We start from the raw sequence: 24,350 nt of genomic DNA, 5'->3' as shown, positions 1-24,350 counted from the left end.
AGCAGTTTTATTCTGCATTGGGCAGGGGTGCCATCATGGGGCTGCCATTTTATAATCACATGACCAGCTGCATACTGCTCACTTAATCTCAGTAACCATCTTGTTATTGGAAACTTTCACACTTTGAATAAATTAATCATGGCTGATTGTGAATAGTGAATTTCTACAATGGCATCTGTAACTGAAAACTACTGAATGATGCTGCATCCACACCGATAGGTGTCACTGTAAGTCTAAGATGAGTTCACCTTTAAAAAAAAGAAAAGAAAAACATAAACTTGCCTACCCATTTCACATATTTGCTTTACTGAGTTTCAAAGGGTTACAAAAATATATATAGGCCTTATTTATTTGTATTATTTTTAAAACTGAGTGAAATTAGACCGTTCTTTAGTTGTCTGTGTGTAAACAAAACTCAAGCGTCACTTATTTCAACAGAATGGACACGTGGCACATGATTTACTCAAAATAGGCGCTATTAATCTTTTTAATTTGGGAAAGGTTAACTATTTCAGTGCTAAGTGGATAAAACAGAGCATCTTAGGAGAGAATTTTAAGCAGTCTGTGAATAGCAGAGCTGGCTCACGCAGTCTAAAAACGCTATAGCTACCTTCTGAAGTGAAAATGTGCACACAGATATTTGTTTCCATTGGTGCTTTAGTCTGTCAGTCTTCTTCTGTAGCCCCGAGGCTGGCTAATTACACAGATGCAGTAGGATAATCTCAGTTAACAGAGGCTGATGTCAGATTGGTTTGGCTCACCACAAATCCCCTTAGTTGAGGTAGGCAATGCAGGACTGGGTTGCCGTCACTAATGCAGAAGGAGTGGAGGGAGTGTCTGCCAGCTCTGAAATTTCCTCTGAACATCTTTGATGGGCTGTCAGCCCCTAGGTAGCCTGTTTGACAGCTCAAATGGAACTTGACGTGTAACCTGCTAAACTCAAACTCTGTTGCGACGTCTCCTCGCGCACAGGGTGGTTTAATATCACTTTGTCGCACATCGCGTGCGCGTAGCGCGCTCCTCCGATATGGGGACTGTGCTCTCGATATCCCCACTATTAAGCAAGGAGACCGTTCTGGACGAGGGAGGTAAGCCAGTAAACGAAATCAACGGGAAAATAGAGAAGAGCCTTAAGAAACAGTCGGTGTTCGTGTCTACTCTCACGTTTAAACGAATGGTTACTGCATCAACTAAGAAGACAAGTGCCAAGAAAGTTACTCCAAATCCTCTTCCACAACCACCACCGACCAGCGACTGTCAGGTCGAGCATCTCAACCATGAGAACTTGAAGAAATCGCAACAGTCGACCAACACCGATCGAAAAACGAAAAATGGACCTCTTGATGAGCACATCCCTACGGTTCCTACCCAACTGAATCTTCATCTCGATCAGGACCAGCTATCTCCAAAGGCGAAGCAACTAGTTTCGGTTCAGAAACAGCCCAGCAGCCGTTTGCTTATCTCCCCGAGACGCGTGATCGTTCAAGCTTCCACCGGGGAGCTGCTCCACTGCTTGGCAGAATTTGTATGCAAACGATGCTTCAAACTCAAGGAACTCCGTCCAAACGAGGTCATTCTCTGGTTCCGAAACGTGGACAGGACTCTTCTGTTGCAAGGCTGGCAGGAACACGGGTTCATCACGCCCGCCAGTCTCGTGTTCGTCTATCTGCTCTGTAGGGAAACGGTGACCGATGATGTTGACAGTCCACGTGAACTCCACGGGACCTTTCTGACCTGCCTCTATCTGGCGTATTCATACATAGGGAACGAGATTTCTTACCCTATCAAGCCCTTCATGATCGAGACCAATAAGGACGTTTTCTGGGAACGTTCTTTGGATGTCATCGATAAACTGAGTGGCAAAATGTTGCAGATTAATGTAGATCCGCACTTTTTCACGGAGGTTTTTCAAGACTTAAAAAACGAAGGGGATTCCAAGAAGGGTGCAAGTGAGCTGGACCGTTAGTGTGATCATAATCCGTGCAGCAATCAATATGATGATTGCTACTGACGGATTGAATATGATTGTAATCAACTATACTTGAGTGACTGCTAAATTGTAATGGTTTATCCATTATTTTGTCACTGTTTAGGTGGATTTGTCTTAACAGTATTAAATACCCCCGGTGTAGTGGTTTGTAGTCAAATGCTTCACCGGTTTAGCTGCAGATAATGCATGCCGTAAAGATTTGAATCTGTACAGTTGCTGTAATTTTAAACTGTTGTCCACAGTCATAAAAAGAGAAGGTGAAAACATGCCAACGTTTATTCCAGTTAGTTGTCAATCTCTGGGTCATCGTTTACTATCCACCCGAGACCCAGAAAGAAAACAGAGTTTTTAGAATTTTAGATAGGACTAATCATTTATAATTATTTACAGCATTTGTGTTTTTATTATAATTAAACCTTTATTAGTTATTTATTTATGTATTTATTGCCAATTTTTGATATTGCAAAAAAGGTCCGAAATCTTCAAGATACACGCAGACTTTAAAACAGTGGCATTTGCTGGGACTCGGGAGGATAAAAGCTATAATTTTGAAGAGATGTGAATGGAACTATCCAAGGTGCTGACCTGTTTGTGTTCAGGCTCTATTGACAGACATTCATTCTAAATCTGAAACTTAGAAACATTTTCCGTTTATCAGATTTTCTATGTGCCAGTATGTATGGAAACGACTAAGTCTATTTTGATTTACATTGGATTGGGTGGGGGGGTTATTGCTTGGAGTTTATTTTATTTGTATTTATTTTTTACCAAATAAATGCCAGTCTGACTGGTTATGTTGATGCATACTGCATTCATCAGGCTCATTAATGCTACTGACCTCGTGTCAATTGGCAAAAGATTATAAGATTATATTTAGCATCCAACTAATCTTTTCTTCGGCTGATCTTAACAGTGTTCTAGCAATCTCTTAATTCTCCAAAAAAAAAAAAAAAAATCTTAAATCTTTAATCTCAATTAATTGACTGTGGTTCTGAGGCATCCTAAGTAACTTTTTCATTAGTTTGTATTGCAAAATAGCGTTAGGAGATTTACGTCATGTCAAATTGATTGCTTAATAAACGTGTTGGCTATCCTTTTTTGGTCTTGTAAGTTGTTAAAGCTGTCCCTTCATGACGAATATTGATAGATTCATTTAAAGATAGATACATTCTGCTTACGGCTTCACTGTAAAGGTAAATTCAGAAGTCTACGTTATAATTTTCTGCTGTATTGTTTTTCCATCATCAGCCAATCCCGTTCATCTGAAAGCAAGAATGAGATGGTCTCTGAGAATTTGTGAATAAAACACTTGAGATGAATGATCTTACAGTTGATTGGCCGGAATTTGCTGCAGTGTGTGAGAGGGGTTTCTCTTGGTCAGCGGAATACATGTGAACTTGAGTTTCAGTCTCTCTCGTCTGTCGCTATAGTAACTGCAAGACCACTCGCACGCACTCTATTTTCATTCACAGCACTGCGGAACCTCACACACTTTGTCTTCAAGTAGAGTCTGGCCACAAGCACATCACAGGAATAGTTACAAATACGTCAATAAGGCTTTTCTATTTTCTCGAGTGGATTCGAGTTGCACGCAATCAACTAGTGTTAGAGTTCTTGTAAGTCCTTTTAAGGGATAGTGCACTCAAAAAATCTCCCATCATTTACTCGCCCTCATGCCATCCCAGATGTGTTTGACATTCTTCTGTAGAACACAAACGAAGATTTTTAGGAGAATATCTCAGCTCTGTAGGTCCATACAATGCATACAAGTGAATGGTGGCCAGAACTTTGAAGCTCCAAAAAGGAGATAAAGTTAGTATAAAGGTAATCCATAAAACTCCAGTGGTTTAATCCATGTCTTCTGTAGCGATCCAGTTGGTTTTGGGTGAACAGACCGAAATATAAAACAATTTCACCATACAGCTTGCCATTCCAGTCTCTACGCACAATTTTAATTTAAACCTCAATGTATTGAAAGCTTGAAATGATGATCGCCCAGGAGACTGCTCTCAAGATGTACAGTGAAAAAGGAGTTACATTTTCTTCTGTTCTCACCCAAAACCAACTGGATCACTGCAGAAGACATTGATTCAACCACTGGAGTCTTATGGATTATGTCAATGCTGACTCTTTTTGGAGCTACAAATGCCTGGCCACAATTCACTTGCACTGAATGGACCTACAGAGTTAAAATATTCTTCTAAAAATCATAATTTGTGTTCTGCAGAAGAAAGAAGTTCATACACAGCTTAGATGGCATGAGGGTGAGTAAATAATGAGAGAATTGTCTTTATTGGGTGAACTGTCCCTTTTTCTCCATTGCTATGTATAATATTACCAAACATTAAACTCTAAAAAAAAAACATTTCACTTTATCAAATGGAAAAATTGAGGAAACAATCTGCATGCATTTTTGTTTTCTTTTTTTATATATAAATTCAACATGAGATATACTATCATTACTGTAAGTGGCAATAGCTTTTTTTGAGAATCAAACTTAATTTATATTAAGTAATTGTAACTCATTTTGATTTTCATTTTGATCAGTTGTGGTGGAATGTTAAGTAAAAACCAATATCAAAATTCATCTTAATGATATGAATATATAAATGTGTTCAATTTTTAGATTTAAGTTAATCTAACTCAATGGTTCTCAACCTTTTTTTTTTTTTTTTTTTTATGAACACTGCGTACTTCAATCCCTCACACTGCTCTGTCCACTGAGCCGTATCCATCTACAGAGCCGTACAGGTGTGTTAGCCGAGGTTGTGCCTCTGACTGTGTATTTGACGCTGCTAAACCAGATACTTCAGATGTGTTGCTAGATTACAAAATCAGATGAACCGCGGTACAAATGCGTACCAACCCGTATATTTTAGAGCCAACTGATATACTTGACAATAGATTTTATTATTATGACTGATAAATGCCCCCGTCTCTACCAATTTGCTCTCAGCACCCCCTGGCATCCTTTGAACACCCCTGGGGGTGGTACCGCCCCCATTGAGAACTCCTGATCTAACTAAACTTTTCATTATGAGATAGACTACAATCTTGAGTAAAACCAACAGAGATATTAATGTTCGGAAAAAATTAATATAAAAGTGACTCGATTGTTAGTGATAATTTAATCTAACTAAACGTTTTATTTTCAGTTACGGTAGATTGTTGAGAAAAAAACACCTTAAATATCAATGATAATGTTTATAAATATATATGTGATCAATAGAATAAATTAGACCAAATTTATTATTTGTATGCATTTGTATCTTTATTGTTATAAATAAATGTAGTTTTGTTGCATTTGCTTCTTTTATTTTTTGGCATGCTTTCAGTTGTTAGTTAGATCAAACCCACATAGGTCTGTGACAAAAAATGAAAGAAAAAAAAAACCTGACAAGTTGACGTTGTCAGTAAAAAATAACTTCAATAACTGAAATCATTTAAGCATCATCAAACTCATCCTCATTTGGGCCCTCTAGCTGGTGGTGCCCAAGGCAACTGCCTAGTATGCCTAGAAACGGCCCTGACTACCAATACCACACAATTAGTAAAAAAAAAAAATGTAATACTTCTATACAGGTTTACAGGAAGTGAAACAGGTAAACTCAAAAAATAGACTAGTGTTGAGCTTGAATTCCAGTGATAGCTCCCCCTGGCTGTTAGGAGCTGGCAGATCATGGCAGTATTAGCTCAAATACAGTCCATTTTAAGTTGCTGTAAAAATCTGTAGCTGATTAAAATTTGCACCCATGAATTAGTCGTAATTTGTCAAACAAAAAGTGCTACATTTATGACAATTATAACTTTGATAAGTTATGATTGTAGATAAAAAAATTCACAAGCATAATGCTGTTGGACAAATGCAATAGACGCTACCTTCCAGTTCTCTTTGTTTTAAGGCCATATCTAACTGTAGATGCCTGGACAATATTCACATACTAACTCCAACTTAAGTGAAATATATTCTTCAATTATTTCATTAGAATTGATATCATTTATCTTGAGTCGAAATTCTGTAACCTACCGATTACACAGTGACAGGTTTACACAAATCTGAAAAGTTATGGTTGCTATCACAAACCACAAAAGCAAAATTATCTGAAGTGGGTGCCTAGCAACTCTGGGAAGAACTAGGAAGAAAAAGATAAACAAAATTGCAAAAAGTCTTCTTTCTTAGACCGTATTTCTACAAGCTCTTGTTTTATTGATGTAACGATTTAACAGTTTGTGACACTAAAGTTGGGTTTCTAAACAATTATAGACTTCCATTTGTCTCGGCTGAACACTTTTGGTCCAATCAAGCAAAAACAAATAATTTCATTAAGAACTAAAACCTAAAGTGAAGAGTCAAAATGTTATCACAAAATACAGAGTAGGATGTTTGTACATTGCTATGTCAAACACTGCACAGGCAGATTGTGCTGATATATCCTAAAAATGCTCCCATATCCAAACCGAGTTATGCATAATTTCGAACATGTTTTGCCTCACACATGATTAAAAACTAATTCCGGAAAACATTCGGTTACAGGGAATTTAGAATGTATGTATAAAAGAGACTGCTCAAAGACTTGAACAGAGCTGTAGCTTTGTGGACAGTGCTCTTAGCCTCTGCCATACAGTGTGGTGCTTTAGCATTACAGGCTACCTGGGTTTTATATATATATATATATATATATATATATATATATATATATATATATATATATATATATATATATATATATACTTGCAGCCAACAGTTTGGAATAATGTAAAGATTTTGCTATTATGGAAAGAAATTGTTACTTTTAGTCACCAAAGTGGCATTCATCTCATCACAATGTATAGTCAGGATATTAATAATGTGAAAAATTACTAATGGCAAGTGATTTTCTAGTACAAAATTACCTATTTAGCATGATTACTCAAGGATAAGGTGTTGGAGTGATGACTGTTGGAAATGGGGCCTGTCTAGATTTGATTAAAAAAAAAAATCCTTTTTTCAAATAGTGATGGTACTGTTTTTTACATCAGTAATATCCTGACTATACTTTGTGATCAATTGAATGCCACTTTGGTGAATTAAAGTACCAATTTCCTTCCGAAACAGCAAAATATGTACATTATTCCAAATTTTGGCATCACATTATTTCAATTTATATATTTTATATATATAACTGGACATTAAGGCAGTTAAAGAACTTATTTTAAACTAATCATATTCTGTATTTCCTGACAGAAAAAGTTAAGAAAAAAATACAGTAAAATTGTTAGTTACTAACCAAGAAAATATGTAACAGATACATTTTTATTTTCCAGTTGCTGTGATATAATAATATACATTCAAATAGCACAGAATAATACATTCAGATATATAGAGTCTGCTACCCTTCTAATAATTAATTTGTTAATCAAGTTAGTATGAGACATTTGAACATCTGAATGTTTAAAAATATTTGCCTGATGTCAACTAACTGGCTCAATATAAGTATATATATATATATATACAGTATATTAGAGATTACCATAGATGCCACAATATGTTCTGTCTGTCTGTTTAAATATTTCGTATTGCTGATTCAAGAGACTTCTGAATCATAAGTAAACAAGTGACGTTTTTAGTTTGTTTCAACTGGAGAGCATTACACAGAGACCATGAATGGAGTACAAGCTCAGAGATTACTTCCTTTTTTGTAATTGTTAAAACTGTTCCTTAATCTGCCAGCAGGCTTTCCCCGTCATTTTGACCTTTTGACACTCTGCCATGGCTATATGTGAGAAGCTTTACTTAACACTTTCCACTAACTGATCCCAGATTAGTGAAAATAGGTTATCTCAGGTAGAAGATCAAAGTGTCAGTATTACTCTGTTGATGGGTCTTAAATGGAGACAAGTCTGTATTTTCCCATGACCAGTTCTGGACATGAATAAATGACGGCACATCTCGGCTGTTCGTAAACAGCTAAACAGATGTCTTAGCTCAATGTTATATTATTTACTTTCTTTGAAACAAAAAAGTGCTTCATCCTACTTGTTTATTCTGGGTATTGTCTAAACAAAATGACTTACGTAACAGATAACACATAGTTATACAAAACCCTCTTGACCTCACCAGAGTACCATTCCTGTGCATTACATTTGAGCATGAATAATAAAGAATATTGTAAGCAATATATAGCACACTGATCCTTAAAGTCTATGTAATAAATTAATGGTAGGTCTACTACAGGATACAGCATTAAAGATTCCACCTTATTCAGACATATCTAAACAACAACAACAAGAAAATGAAAACCTCAGTAAAGTATGAGCAACTGGCATGGTTTCATTCTTTTTACACTTTCTCTGCGGGAGAGGGTGAGAGAGGTTGTTGACTTGTTGAATATATTGGCACTTTTCCACTGCACGTTACAGTTCAACTAGACTCAGCTTTACTATTCTGAGCTTGCTTTTCCACTGCTGTTTAGTGCCGCCTCAAAGTGGGTGGGATTATTGGCTGATCATCATTGTTGCACCTCCTCTACTGCTGTGACATCCTCTTAATCATGACACAAAACAATAAACAATAACACGACCGCTAGCTGTTAGCTACTAGCTCATTGTGCTGCATAAAGCAGTTGTTGCATAGTGATTTTACACAAGTGTAACTGTTAAATTGGCCTGGTTGTTTTAGAAGCAAGCTTTCCATTAGCTGGACAACTAAATAAAGTGAAGCTTTCAAGCAGAGTATAGAGTTAACATAACAAAACATACCATCTTCCATCATGGCTGAGTCCAGGGCACTCTCCCTCCCATTGCTCTCTGGTCTAGATAGCGTATATTTGGTCAAACCACTTCCACTTTTCCTTGATGGTTCTGTAGTCACTTTTAAGATTTTATTTTTACTTTTCCCTACACTGTTGGTAGGTCCGGTGAGGCACCGCTGAGGCACATCCTGAAAGACTTTTTCATTTAATTCGTCACTAACAAGAGGAACGTCTACGCCTCGTTTATTGACCACGGCATGGTCAATAAACGTCACGTGAACAAATTGAAAGTCACGTGAACAAATGATACTGCTATTGCTGTAGCTAACTTTAAAACTAGTGGGTTGATGTCCCGTGTCGAAAATCCAGTGATGCTGGTAGTGACGATTCTCTCTGACCAATCAGTGATCTACATGGTTTTGACATCACATTTAGTATTGGCTTGGCTCGCTTGGAACCTTGACCGAGGTGGTACTAAAAAAGGTACTAGGTGCTATCCGCAGTGGAAAACCCCCAAAAAGCAAGCAGAGTCGAGTCGAGTTGTGCCGTGCAGTGGAAAAGCCCCGTTAGAGGCAGACTGGGCATTCTGTGATGTCCTTGAATGGATGAAGCATTCAGTACAACCCACTGGTTGGGAGGTAGTCACTGGATCACACAGAGAGATTCAAAGCAAAAATGCTCATTAAAGTTCTCTAGGGGCAGCCAGCCAACACTTCCCTCCTGTCATAGAGTCTTGTGTTTACCAGAAAGCACGTTTCACACTGATGTCAGTTGTTTTTAGGGTAACCCACATTGATTGATCTTAAACTTGCTATGATGTTAACTTTTATTCCTTACTCACTGTGATAACAATGATTACTCACCCGTGGCACCATGCTCATCAACGGTGTTGTTAGTAACTAAATCATTGGGGGTTTTGTGTGTGTGTGTGTGTGTGTGTGTGTGTGTGTGTGTGTGTGTGTGTGTGTGTGTGTGTGTGTGTGTTTTTATCTAGTGCTTTAAAACATGTATTGTAAACAAAGTAGGTAACCTATAATGGAGAAATAAATTAGGACCTGTTTTGATATGCTTGATTTTTTTCATGCTTTAGGGCAGAAGAGATTGGTGGAAATGTTCTCCACTCACCTGCGTGTTATGCAAACGCTGCTGCATTCTACTTAGTATAGATGCTATCCAGATTACCTCTTATCCGTTCTCCACCTACTCAATGACACATGCACTACAACTCAGGAGAGCTTATTATAAAAGTGATTTAGCTCAGGGAGTACTGAGGAGACCTACGGAGGGCAGACCTTATTTATAGATTAGGAGGTCTTTGTTGTAATGTTTTATATTTTCTGTCTCCTCTCTACCTCTTACAAATAAGATTACTTTTTTAAGTAATAATAAAAAAGAGCATTTTGTTAGTAATAATGTCTAAATGCATTTTCTACAAGACCAATTGGTATGCAATCATTATATTGCATGATTTTATAGTGCATCAACAATCCATTTCTTTATTGGATTCCTACCTGTAGCTACCTACCTGTTCCATTTGTGTGCCAATTTTCTTTCTTGCAACAACATGTTGGTTAACTGTTATGTAAGTATGTACATGAAGACTCCTTCTATCCTCTTCTGGTCCATCTCTACTTATCTGGGGCAATCTCTCCAGTGCAGTATGACTTATCCCACACATCATGTACAGTATGTAAAATCATATGTGTCTGATCAGTGCTATATTAGTGACTGGGTGGTTTCAATCATTTCCGTTGGGGTTATACTGTATTTTGATTCATGTGAACTGGATTTCGAAACTGTGAGACTGCTTTATTGTCATTTATCTCAGCTACACTCAGATAAAGATGAAGCCTTGGCTGAACAGATACACCAATCATTTCATGTAAGTCAGGCCAGAGCTGTATTTTAAACACGTCCTGTGTGACAGTGCAAACATTTCTTGACGTAATGGCAGGCCCATTCAAGGTGCTATTGACAGGCAGATCACACTGAGGTCTCCTCACAATACACAGCAATGCTGGAGAAATTCCTCACATTTCACAACATATAAGAAACTAGCCAGTTAAATAAGGAAACCACTTACTATGAAATGCATTGCCATTTGGATATACTGTATGTTGTTTATATATTCTCTGGATATTGAGTAAATATACAGGATTCATTTCTTAGAGTTTTCCTACGTTGTTTGTTTTCGAATATTGATATGTACTCTTTGAAACAATTTTCTGATGGGAAACATAACTGTAGTGCCCTCATGATTATGAGTCCCATAATCAAAATAGCTACATGGTGCCATCGTGTGTCTTAACTGCAGAATTGTTCAGCGATGAGTTGCGCAATAGACACACACGTGTTTGCGCAGATATCTGAATAAGCACATATCATACACTTCTGTTTTTATAAAGCTTATTATAATTTCCCTAACAGAAAATATATATAAAAAAAAAAAAATAAAAAAAAAAATTTAATCATTGTTTAATTTATGTTTGGATAGTTTTTCTGTTTTAGTTTTTAGTTGTTGTTTATTTTTTTGTGTTTTTTTTTTTTTATTTTATTTTTTATTTTTTTCAAATAAGGACATCTAAAAAAAAATCTCAGGTTTATTCCTGATATAAAGGTTTCTTTCAAACTGTATAGTCAAGTAAGTACACACACACACACATTGTGTTTGTTTTTATAAGGGTGGGGACTTTCCTTTGACTTCTGTTGTGAGTTTATGACATTTCTGTCCCCTAATCCTATCCCTAACCTTCAAATCTTTATTTCTTTTTTTTTTCCTTTCTTTCTTTTTTCTTTAAACATTAGTCTATGTTTGCTAAGTATGGCAAATTGGTAGGCCCCACAATGTGACACGTTTTTTCATTTTTCATAATATTAATAATAATAATAAAAGTTAAGATTTATTGACATTATAGATTCGTTAGACACACACAAACACAAAAGACCTTATGTTAATTTATAATATTACAATTTAATGTATTTTTTCCAGGTAAAATATATTATGTATCCAAATAATCAACATACCAAAAAGAAAAGTGACCTGGGCATAGGCAAGTACCCGTGAAATCCATTCTTTACGATTCACTCGATTTCGCTTTTTTATGCCCAGTGTTCAGACCCAGACCTTCATCGGCGTTAAATAATTGTTCATATATCAGTGCGCATTAGCGTTGCATATGCTACAAATTTGCTCAGTTACAGAAGTGCAGCATCCAAATGCACACACTTTATTTTACCAGCTTTGCTTTTCACGGCTATATAGCATTTGTTCTCGAACAAAGATGACTAATCTCCAGCATTAACTCTACGTTAATTTCATCATTTATGTTTATCATTCGATAATTTATTAAAGTTAGACCTTGATTAAATAGCCTATAAGTTTCTTGAATTAACTTAATGAATTAAACATCTTACGTAATTCAAGCAAATCTAATTTGAATTGATGCAAATGACGAACGCAACTAGGTTGATGATATCGTTTTTTGTCCATAGGGTGGCGCTAAATTGCTTCCTTATCATAGGCTGGACGCTTTTGCAATCAACAGTCAACAAAATATATATGCACTGGCGGCCAAAAGTTTGGAATAATTTACATATTTTGCTGTTTCGGAAGGAAATTGGTACTTTAATTCACCAAAGTGGCATTCAGTTGATCACAAAGTATAGTCAGGACATTACTGATGTAAAAAACAGCACCATCACTATTTGAAAAAATGATTTTTGATCAAATCTAGATGGTAATCATGCTAAATTACTAATTTGGTACTAGAAAATCACTTGCCATTATATCAAACACTGCTGAGAGCTATTTGGTTAAATTAAGCTTAACATTGTCTTTGTGTTTGTTTTTGAGTTGTCACAGTATGCAATAGACTGGCATGTCTTTAGGTCAAAAAACAAAAATAGAAACAGCTTTCTCTAGAAACTCGTCAGTAAATCATTGTTTTGAGGAATGAAGGCTATACAATGCTTGAAATGGCCAAAAAACTGAATATTTCATACAAAGGTGTACACTACAGTCTTCAAAGACAAAGGACAACTGGCTCTAACAAGGACAGAAAGAGATGTGGAAGGCCAGATGTACAACTAAACAAGAGGATAAGTACATCAGAGTTTCTAGTTTGAGAAATAGATCACCTCACATGTCCTCAGCTGACAGCTTCATTGAATTCTACCAGCTCAACACCAGTTTCATGTACAACAGTAAAGAGAAGACTCAGGGGTGCAGGCCTTATGGGATGAGTTGCAAAGAAAAAGCCACTTTTGAAACAGAAATCTAAAAGATAAGGTCGAGTGGGCAAAGAATTTGACATTGAACAACAGATAATTGAAAAAGAGTGTTGTGGATTTTAACCCCATGGAGCTTTTGTGGGATCAGCTAGACTGTAAGGTGCGTGAGAAGTGCCCGATAAGACAGCCACATCTATGGCAAGTTCTACAGTAAGCATGGGGTGAAATGTCACAAGAGTATCTGGACAAACTGACAGCTAGAATGCCAAGAATCTGCAAAGCTGTCATCTTTGAAGTAGTTTAAAAAGTTCTGAATATTTTTTTTTCCAAATTGTAATAGTAATTTTTCACATTATTAATATTCTGACTATACATTGTGATCAGATGAATGCCACTTTGGTGAATAAAAGTACCAATTTATTTCCAAAGGAGCAAAACCTTTACATTTGGTGCACTGTATATCATGCTCAGACTATCACTTTTACTCGAATTTTGTGTATATTGATTGTTTAGACCTATATGTCTTAATGGTTTAAAGTATTAGGCATATCTGCTTTTCAATGGCGCTCTCTTGACACATAGAAATATATATAGGCTCTATATAGTATATCAGTTATAGTGATTATTTATATTATTGAAGTTATTTAAACTATTGATATTATTAACGCAACTTAAATGCGACGCAGACATGGCACCGAAAGGTCCTGGTTGTTGCAGGTTGTGGCTGTGGTAAAGGGTCGGAGGAGATCCAGGCCAGTAGGAGAACCCTGACGGACCAACACCTGGAGCAACCAGATTGAGTTTGGAAATGCCTGAAATCTGTATGGGTGCGAAGTTGCTCTGGAACTTATAAATCGCTTGTTCGGTGGAAGAGGGCTGGCACACTTGTGCCAGGCCGTTAAAGTCAAATCTGTATGCGTAGCGCTTTCCGTGCACCTTGGTCATGATGTTCTTGTCGTAGTAATAGCGCAGAGCTCGGCTCAGTTTGTCATAGTTCATGTTGGGTTTGCTCTTGCGTTCTCCCCACCGTCTGGCTACCTCGTCCGGGTCTATCAATTTAAACTCTCCGTTGGTCCCCTCCCAGGCGATGCATGACATATTGGCGCTGTCTGACAGCAGCTCCAGAAGAAATTGCCATAGCTGGATTTGTCCACTTCCTAAAATGTAACAAAAGTATAGGCTATCTAAATGTGTGGTGATCATAAAAACAGACCATATCTTATTAATATCCTTTGTTTAAATATTGAGTAAATACGATGAAGTAGGCCTACACATAAACATAAAATGCATCTGAAATGTCTAAAATATTTGTAAATACACATACGATGTTAGGCTTATAGCTTATAAGAACATATAAGCTATAGAGATTTTATTAATTACGCTGTATTACGTCTTTTTGTTTAGCAATTATCTGTCAAAACATAATTCAATTTATTACATGTATTAGCCAGACTCACCTTTTTGTACGCCTGTGTTGATTGGGGTCCAAGAGGAGCTTTTGCTTTCCTTCAGTAGATTTCCCGTATGGTCTGGAAAAAAACGTTTACATTTTGGCAATTAAAATGAACCTATAAATATGTCATATTCTAAAAGTCTCTTGAAAATATTTGAAAATGATTCAAATGCTTGCACTATAAAAATAGTAAAAGAGATGCACTAATATTTCTCCCTATTCTGTAATAATGTTAGAGAAACATCTAAATGCAACGTGTCTGTAAATAATACTTTTCTCTAAAAGAGGTTAATAATATGAGCTTTCATTTATTTCTTCACGATGTAGCCTATTTGCCCAGATTTTCTGCCTAACTTCAGCGGTGAGGTCAGGAAACGCGTCCAGGAAAAAGGATATCCGATTTCCGACAAAAGAGGACATGCGTTCAATATGGACAATTCACAGACAGCGGCAATGGTGCGCATCATGCATCCGCAGACACCTTGTCTCGCCCTGTTCTCTTTCAATAATTCCAGCAATATTTCTCCTTTTACCCACAAAAGACTGTACCTGCGAGATACATGTTAAACACAAGGCTTCCTCCGCTGTTCTGTCTCATTGTGGTGGTGGATGTGAAAGGATAGGCTTTCATTGGCACAAAATGTTTTATTAAACTTTATCTCAAAACGGTGATCTGGAACAAATGTGGACAGATTGACGTTTCCAGGCAACTGTCACAAGCCCCATCTCTGAGACCATATTCAGACAGCAATTTCCTTCCATGCATTGGTTTAATTAAAAGAGCAATTTACCTCTGCCATCCCTCCCCGTCTCCACAATAAAAAGGAACCGATAGAAATTCGGCCTTATCAATCCGCATCAATATTTAATAAAGTTTCAACGTTAAGATCAGAGTTTCTATGGAGAATTGAAATGTTTGACATGGAAACAGGTTCATACCCTCTTTCTTTTCCGCCTTTTTACCTCTTTGCAAACAGAAAGGCCTGTTGCATGTTAGAAGAGAATATTTGCCTTTTAACGCATGCCTCAATGCATAGGCTAACATAGGCATAGGTAAACAAGAACATTTTATCCCAAACTTATGCTGCTTAAATACACAGCAGATGTGAGATGAGAGATGAGAGCCTTATAATCAAATGGACAAATAGTCAAAATGATAAATCAGCAGGTAATTATAGGGCTTATAATAATAATAATAATAATACAAATAAAAAATAATAATAATAATAAGTTCGTCAGTTGAAGACCAATTGCTCATAGAAACGTGTCACGTAGCAATATTTACTTTTAGATATACTGTAAAGTATTTATGTCTAATGTCATTTTCACTATTCCCCCGTGATATCCGAGTGTTCTGGTTGTTTTCCAGAATTATCATTCATTTGCTGATCTTTGAACTGGGTGGATAAACTGGCTTTTTTGGCAGTAATCCTAACACATTCAGTCATAGGCATATCTGTAATCCAATACAACACTCATGGACTCATGAAGAAGCAAAAACAATGAAGAGAAGGAAGGTGTGCTTTATTATATTTTAAATGCGCTCAAGGAAACATTTATTCAGCTAATATTCCCTGGTTGTGTTGGGATATGGATAATTACTTAAAACGGACGATAGGCGTCCAAATATTTGTTTGAAAGGCGCAATGAGAGTGCATGAAATAGGCCAGTTAGTGTATATGATTGTAGGTACTGTTGCTTGCTTATAATGTACAGTAATTGTATTATAATTACACAGAAAAATAGAAACATTTAAGCAGTTTATACACGGTATAAAAAAATAAAATACAAATTGTAACCTAAAAATGCTGCACATTTTCCCTTTAAAATGTGCTGTGGATTTCCAGCTCCAGCATTTGGCATTTTAACAATACCAAATTGATAAGAATAGCTGGAAAAAATGTCATTCAATTTGTCCACTCCTTCCACTTTGTCGTGCTCTGTCGGATTGTCTCTTGCGTCCCAGACTTGCTTTAGCTGCCTGAGTCATAAAAGAAATCGCAGGCAACTTAAAACAAGCCTCGAATGCAAGATAATGCGTAACTTTACGCAGTCTGGGCAAAGAACATAAGTTGGTTTGGACCTTATAGTTGAATGAAACCTAAAACAGTAGAAGTTTATAATACTGAATTCCATAATAAAAGAAAAATGCCATAACAGAGAATAAAAACACAGACAAATTATCTTGTGAATTTATCACACAGTAGGCTACATCTGGAATTTTTATAGATGTTTATTTTGGTTCTTGTATTAGGATGGTTGTTGTTGGCCTGTAGTAAAATAGCTAGAATAGTTAGATTTGATTTGTGATTTATAGCTTTGCCTGTCGGCCATTTTCCAATTGTTCCTGTCTATGACTTGCTCCCTTTAAAGGTTCACTTACCCCGTCCTGTTATGTCAGACTGCAACCTCTCTCAGATCCACCTGCATTCAGCTCTCTTGTCTGTCTTAACACTGCACTACAAACCAGAGCTTCACTTTAAGTCAGCTGGTAGTGAAATGTGTATTTGATAAAGGTGTGTACAGGTGAACATTTATTAGGAGATCCTGGACTGGGTGTGGGAGCAAGTTTTCAAACAGCAACTGTGCCAGTCTCATCTGATTCTGTCTGTGGGCGTGTGCATCCAAATACTGCTCGAGTCGTGAACGGTTGCACGACGAACAAACAAGAGGCGGAATCACACCCGGATCCCATTGATAAAAAAGATTTGATTGGACAAAGAAACCGGCCTTGCCCTTTTCATAATTCAAAAAATAAATACATATATATCACATTGCATTGGACCTCGTTTCGAACGATTAAAATGTTTATGTTCAAACAAGAATGTATGCCATAATGTAGTTAATGTTCCGAAATGTCAGGACCTGGGACAGCTCCAGGGAAACCCACAACAGAGAACTCCCACCCCTCTCCTTTATAATTTACTGATTTCGATGTTTTTATTTTTTATTTTATTTGTATTGTTTTATTTATTCCTTTTAATTGACTTTTATGTTTTTATTGATTGTAAAGTATAGATGTGACAGGGAGATGTGGGGTGGGATCTTATAATGCAAGGGTGTAGCAGCCAGGGGGGATCTTTAAAAAAGGTGATTCGGTCCCCCGCACTTTTCCAAGCTAAACCCATACCAAGTCAAAATGGTGGATTTGTATACTCTTTGCGTTTTGTTACTTTGGGCTGCTTGAGCGACCATCCAGCCAATCACAATTGAGTTTCATGAGCCAAAACAACCCTCACGTAATAGGCCGTCAGTCAGACAGTGTAATCAACGCAGTCAACAGTCTATAATCAGCTCCTGTTTTTTTACTCTATGTTGGTGTGCAGTCAACAAACTGCAGGTAAAATGATAGATCTGCTGTGTTCTTATAATTCATAAAACCTTTACTAAAGTCTCTTTGTTGGTCTGTAGACACAAATTTTAAAGGAGGCATCCAGAAATGGTCACTGAACGAATCATTAAATGAATCTGAAGGAATCGTGGTGAACGTACTCAAAACCCTCGAGCCACTTGGATACATTTAAATCCCACAATGCACAAGCACAGAGTAAATCATTTAACTGTGCACATGCACAATTCTCATTATTGTTATTGATTAAATAATTTATTCAGGACCAGTTTGTGCTCAGTCTCTTATTGTCATGTGTCAAACATGATCAAATGCTCCTCAAGATGCCCTTTATTTTTGCAGCTAATTTTGTAGAATTTTGCAATACTTGAATCTTTAAAATACTACAAATACTACTATTATATAATACTAATAACTAATATAACACTCATGTCATACTTGTATATTTATATATACTGTAATCTATAAATACTGCACTGTAAGTGTTGGGTCAGTGCGATCCACCTACTGACACCTCACCCCTGTTAAAATGATCTCGAACGTGCACAAGGGCCACATGGCAATCTGTCAGAGCACGTGCACTGCCCACCAAGCTATTCCTAAGTAACTAAGTTTTAAATAATTAAAAATAATTATGCACATATATTTAAAATATTGATATTGAGAACATATTCCCTTTTTATCTGTGCATATTTGTGTACACGTTTATTATCTGTCAGCTAATATTTTCTTATTATTATTTTCTTATTATTATTATTGATTAATAATTATGTTGTCTGTTTGTTTTTTATTTATTGAGGGGATGGGGTGAATGGGTTGACACAGGTTTGTTATAGATTTGTTTCTCTCACTCTTTCTTTTGAGGAAGAAACCATAAATATATACCTTGTGCTGACACTGACAGTACTGAAAAATCTCACTAAATAATTATACATATTTAAATAATTAAAGATTTTTAATAATTAAATGTTAATTCAAAATTGTTATAATACAAAATTATTAAAATAGATCTGATGTTTAAACAAAATGTTCTAAGGCTAATTTAATTTAAATACACTGAAATATTTTTTTTTAAAGGTATAGTATTTATAAATACACTGTGTGTGTGTGTGTGTGTGTGTGTGTGTGTGTGTGTGTGTGTGTGTGTGTGTGTGTGTGTGTGTGTGTGCGTGTGCATGCATGTTTGTGGGTATATATAAATATATATGTATGTATGTATATATATATATATATATATATATATATATATATATATATATATATACCTATTGTTAAATATGATGGAGTGGCTTATTAGATCAAAAGTCTATAGGCTTTCAGGATCACTGAAAGACTTTGGGAGGCCAGTTCTAATGCACCAATACCTTAAAAACATAAAATAGTTCTGCTAGATTTGAGTCAAGAATTACCAAAAAATACCACTTAGCAGATCCATGATTTGAGCAGGGAAGTTGTTTTATTTAAAAAAAAAAACACACATTGCCACTAGCACTCTTTTACCACTATTTAAATTATGTCTTTATTGCCTATTGTAGTGACATGGCATGACATGCTGGGTACATAAGAGTGTTTGGTCTTATTGCTGAATTCTGCGCATAGACTGGATCTGATTGGTGTGTGCCTGGGTGCCGAACTCATGGTAGCATCTGTACTCTCCTTGGCGTCTGTCTCTCTCAAAAATGTACTGATATCCACGGTAACCAGGAAACTGATAGCCTACCCAGCTGCCAGAGAAAAGGGGAAACCTCATTTATTGCACCGCACACCAATCAGAGCTGCTACATTATGCAAGTGATACACTATTTGTCACAAAGAAATGGAGTTCCACAAAGTAAAAACAAACAAGCAGCATTTAAGATGTGCTTTTGAAGATATTTACTGAAAATCATGTTTAATATCTCTTTTATGGAATTTAAAATGTGTTTTATAATCAATGGTTAGTTGTGTCAATGCTTTTCTCTCAACTTATCAGAGACTGATGTTGGATATTATTGGCTTTCATGACAGAGAAGAAAAAGCAGTGATTTCATTATTAAACCAAATATAATAAATAGCTGTTAATGACGAATAAGCCATGTGAGGAAAGACTTACGATCCAGAGTTGACTTTAATTGAGGGAACTTCCTTGCTGCACCAACCCATGGCTTGGAGGGAGGGATAGTCATCACACATCTCAAATTTGTGTCCCATGAAATCTTCACACTCATAGAGGGTAATCTTACTGTCACTGTGGTTCTGTCAGAGAAAGTGTGAATATGGGAAATGAGGTGACGATTCTGAGGATTTTTCAGACGGAACATTTGTTATGTAGTAATTATAACCTGCCATTTTAACATTGAGCTTGATGAGATGTTGATAGAGGCGATGGTATTAGACTTCGCAAAGGCTTAGGCTACAAGTCTGCCTAAAACAAAAGGACTCGTCTCAGTTGTTTGACGTAATATTGTGCCCACTGAGATAAACTTACAGCACATTGAATAGGTCTGAAAGAGAGCATATGCTCTGTTCTGTAACTGCTGTTGCCACTCCAAGCCTGGTAACAGGGATAGTCTCCTTTCTCTAGGATAAACTGCTGGCCCTGGAACTCAGGATACTCGTACCCCACCCAGCTGAAAGAGAGAAAGAGAGAATGTCATAGTCAACACAAACCAGGAAGCAACAACGTTTTACATGGGAATGATCTCTGCTGATCAGGATACAAAATCAAAAGCAAACATGATGGTGTGGGCTGAATGGAGCTTCTCTATTGTTCCTTTATCAGCTCAACTGTCACTGCAGGCAGCCACAACACAGTAGGCAGCTGCCAACCACACAGACTATCTCTGCTGTCTCTCTGCCTGCCTTTTGTTTAAACTCTATTGCATACACTCTGTGGAAACCTGCTTTTACATCCTCTTATTCAAAATCAGTTAGTTACAACCTTCAGAAAAATACAGAAACTATTGTTCAAACTAGCGTAACAGACTAATTGCAGTTTAAATAGCTGTGAATACTGTTAAATAGGTGGTTTTGTGGGACATTGTGTGGATAGTGCACTGTAAACACTAATGTTGTCTTCATTAAGTACCTTGAAAACATTGTCTTAAAAACTGATATACTTTAGATTTTAGATGATAATAACTCAAACGATTGAGTAAAAAATTGAGGCTCTGGGGAATTTTTGCAACTCCTTGCTTGAATCATTTAATCAAAGGGGAACGTATTGGGGCATTTAAATGGTTGTTATTAAGATTTCTTAGAATTTTAGCTCTTTTGTAGTATTATTCTTGTTGCAAATAGTTTTTCGTGTGATGTCACCATTAGGGTGATCTGTGTCCCCTTTGGTCAAGTTGGATTCTGTTAACACTACCCCTTTCTTCTAGTGCATGTGCAACTGTAGTTCGAGTATATATGCATTTCTGTGGAGAAATACGTTTATTTAATGTGATTGACATAGAAAAAGATATAAGTCTCCTTATTTAAGCTGTAATTGAATTATATACATTCAAGTCCATTCAATTAAAATTATTAAGTTGAAACAACAACTTCTAAATAGAAAATCTGAGTTAAGTCTGCTTGCATCTAATTACCCTAACTTAAAGAGTTAAGTTCATACTATATGAAAACCAAGTTAAGCAAACTTAGTTACACAAGTTTTGGAGACGTCATTACTCAATTCAGGAAAGAGTTTACGCAATCATTTGAGTAGAGTCAACTTATTTGGGTTTTCAGAGTGTAATATTTTCGCATCTAAGACTTTTTGCAATCAGTCAAATCAGTTCTAATGTAGGCATGATTACACTTACCTTTAAGTACACAGTTCCTAATACTTTAGCTTTTCAACTTATACCTTATCAATATACAGTCTTATACAGTATACTAAACATCTCTGTCATATATCCTCTTTGCTTTACCTTTTGCACAAAAGAAATGCAGACATTAGACTTACGGGCCGTTCTCCACCTTAACAGAGCGAATCTTTCTGAAGTCTCTGTCCAAAATGTTCTGGCACTCAAACGTGAACTCACAGCTCTTGCCCTGGAAGAACTCCTCCTCGAACACGGTCATCCTAAACTTCCCCCTCTGCTCCAACTGCTGCTGTGGGTTCATGGTTGCTGTCAGTCACCGCACTCTCTACTGGGAAAAATGTGGAGAGAACAGGGACCATAGAGTGAATTCATGCACCCATGTATCAAATTCCTTGGTAGATTAAGTGAAAATCGATTCCTAGAGTTTTGACAAAGCAGGAAAGTATGTGTTCCCACTTGCATGATCTTTTTTGATTACTTTCTCTCTGTCTGGGCTCTTTATAACTGGAAAGGAATCCGATGTATCACTTTGAGAGCTAAGATAGTGTGGCATACTCACATATCGAGGTGGGACAGATCCAGTATAATCAATGTGGTGGCAAAGCCCTTGTCCAGTGTTTTTATAGCACAGGGCCCCTCATTTAGTGCAGAATGCGCAACAGGCCTGCACACTCAGCAGCAGCAAACTGAAAAACCGCATTAGCCTTGACTATTGTGGAGCCCAGTACGGCCCATTGTGAAGGTCTTATAGACTCACTGACTCATCAAAACTCCACTTTCTGCCCCTCTGCTGGGCACAATGCCGATGCTTTGGCAGAAGACTTTGATTGGTTAGAGCAGATAATAGCAGAATTGTGGGAGATTAGCTTGAGTGATGGTGGTTACTCTCTGGTGGCTGGATGCAGGTGGTCTCTTTGGGCAGAGCTGTGTGCTGCTGGTCTGTAGGAGCACTCCTTTCACTCTCATGCCAATGAGGGGGAGCTCGTATTTATTTATTTATTTCTGAAAAATCAGTTCAGTGTGTTGCAAAACATGTCATAGATATTTCTGCTCTTTTTGTATCTGACAGAGTTTGATTAAGTGCTGTGGTATAGCTAGCTTGTGATATGAACTATGGATCCATATTATATAACAAAATGGCATTACTACCATGGAAGCAGTAAAATTTTTAAATGCACCACAAATGGAAAAAATAATTCATTTTCTATTTCAGGTCAAGTCAGCACTAGACATAAATGTCAAAATATTGGTAGTGGACTTGTGAATTTCAAATTTTTGGTCCAATAACTAATGACTAATCCCCCCACCCCCCACCTCTTTTGATCTCTCTTTTGCCTTTCTGCTCTTTTTTAATGTGAATGTGTGTACAGTACATCTAATTTAGTACACTTTTATCTTCTGCTAATAATTGCTGTTGTTCAGATACAGAGACAGGTATTGATTTTTAGGTTAGACCTATATAGCTCAGTAAATCACAACTTGGAATAATACACAATGTAAAATAACAAGCTAAATATTTGAGATTCTATAAGATTTGTTTCAGAACAGGATCAAAAAAAGACATTTTAAAAATAAATACTATTTTGAAAAGTAGTCCAAAGCTCAGCACACTTGATGACATCTGGTGGTGTGATAATTCATTGCATGAACAATAGCAGCACATTTTATAATTCTAATGACCTTTAAGATTGCAGCATTAATTTTATTATTCAAGTTTCTTAAAATGATGTTGGAAACAAATACCTTTAAAATATAAAAAAAATTGTCAAGTCATGAATATGTGTGTATGTGCAAGCACATGTGATTATTCTCACTTGTTAGTGTTGTTTGCATAAGAACAGGTGCAGCAGGGAAGCAGGACACACAGCTGTTGTACTATCTGTTATCCTATTTTGACAGATCTGGATCATACAAATTTTCCTAGGAAATCTAATTTATGTCTCACACCTCCCAATTCAAAAACCCCTAATAGTAATTCTTATTCATTTAGAAGATTATCAATTAAAAGAGATGCATAGGATAATGTTATCTCACCCTTACCTTAATTTCATAAAAAAAAAAAGAAAGAAAACTGAGAAATTGTGACAAATTTAGACAAGATAAATTAAAAAAATTATACAAATTTCATTAATATAATTACTATTCCTATGTATTCCATAATCGCAGTTGCCTTTTCTGAGATTACATAATATAGGATATATTGTATAATCCTGTAATATTTCTGGCAAACAGGCAGACAGGACACAGGAGTAGACAAAGATGATAAGGAAGTGAGAATCCAAGTGCAGTTTAATTACAAGGTGCAGTTTATCCGAACATGAGTAGAAAACCAAACAAACATAAATTACTTCCACTATTATGAATCCAAAACATATATGACTAGACTTGACATGACTTGACCTGAGTTGACTACGTTACTCAAAACAATAATCGACCAAAGACAATGACAAGCATGAGGGCTTAAATACATGGACATGTAAGATTGACAAGATCACATGAGGGAAACAGTATATCACATGACCAGGAAACCAGGAACTAACTTCCAAAATAAAAGTCATGAACACATGAACAAAACATGAACAAAAACACATTTAAACGTGACATATCGGATCGGAGAGCCAAGGTGGAGCCAGGTGACTGACAGACCAAGGAGGAACTGGAGGGATGAGGAACTTCAGTGGAGCCGATAGGCTGGAGGATCGCGATGGAGCCGAGGGAACTTAGAGCCAAGGTGATGTTGAGGGATCGAAGGTCCAAGGCTCGGAGGGTCTAAGCTGAGTCAGAGGGTCGGAAGTCCACCTTGTCTGAG

General features: G+C 36.6%; 3 protein-coding genes across 4 annotated transcripts; 1 reads left to right on the top strand and 2 right to left on the bottom strand.

Moving 5' to 3' along the window:
- Positions 1-698: 698 nt before the first annotated feature.
- LOC127659230 (cyclin-dependent kinase 5 activator 1-like) lies at positions 699-3,626 on the top strand. Its single transcript, XM_052148952.1, has one exon. It carries the CDS (start codon positions 1,028-1,030, stop codon positions 1,964-1,966), a length of 939 nt encoding a protein of 312 aa, XP_052004912.1. The 5' UTR covers positions 699-1,027; the 3' UTR covers positions 1,967-3,626.
- Positions 3,627-11,350: 7,724 nt separating this feature from the next.
- On the bottom strand, positions 11,351-15,590 carry LOC127659120 (protein FEV-like). The gene is made up of 3 exons (XM_052148779.1): positions 14,954-15,590; positions 14,409-14,480; positions 11,351-14,108 (listed from the first exon to the last, which is right to left on the bottom strand). The coding sequence occupies exons 1-3, from the start codon at positions 15,033-15,035 to the stop codon at positions 13,561-13,563; spliced, it is 702 nt and encodes a 233-aa protein (XP_052004739.1). The 5' UTR covers positions 15,036-15,590; the 3' UTR covers positions 11,351-13,560.
- Positions 15,591-19,191: 3,601 nt separating this feature from the next.
- Positions 19,192-22,240, bottom strand: cryba2b (crystallin, beta A2b). Of its 2 annotated transcripts, none has more exons than XM_052148763.1 (5): positions 22,101-22,240; positions 21,682-21,869; positions 20,221-20,362; positions 19,846-19,988; positions 19,192-19,477 (listed from the first exon to the last, which is right to left on the bottom strand). In XM_052148763.1, exons 2-5 carry the CDS (start codon positions 21,840-21,842, stop codon positions 19,330-19,332), a joined length of 594 nt encoding a protein of 197 aa, XP_052004723.1. In that variant the 5' UTR covers positions 21,843-21,869; positions 22,101-22,240; the 3' UTR covers positions 19,192-19,329. The 2 variants fall into 2 exon arrangements, with proteins under 2 accessions (XP_052004723.1, XP_052004722.1); XM_052148762.1 differs by having other exon boundaries at positions 21,682-21,866; positions 22,101-22,228.
- Between the last annotated feature and the right edge of the window lie 2,110 nt (positions 22,241-24,350).

Source organism: Xyrauchen texanus, chromosome 18, assembly GCF_025860055.1.
Source record: "Xyrauchen texanus isolate HMW12.3.18 chromosome 18, RBS_HiC_50CHRs, whole genome shotgun sequence".
Classification (NCBI taxonomy): Eukaryota; Metazoa; Chordata; class Actinopteri; order Cypriniformes; family Catostomidae; genus Xyrauchen; species Xyrauchen texanus.
This window is presented reverse-complemented; position numbering and strand designations above follow the sequence as displayed.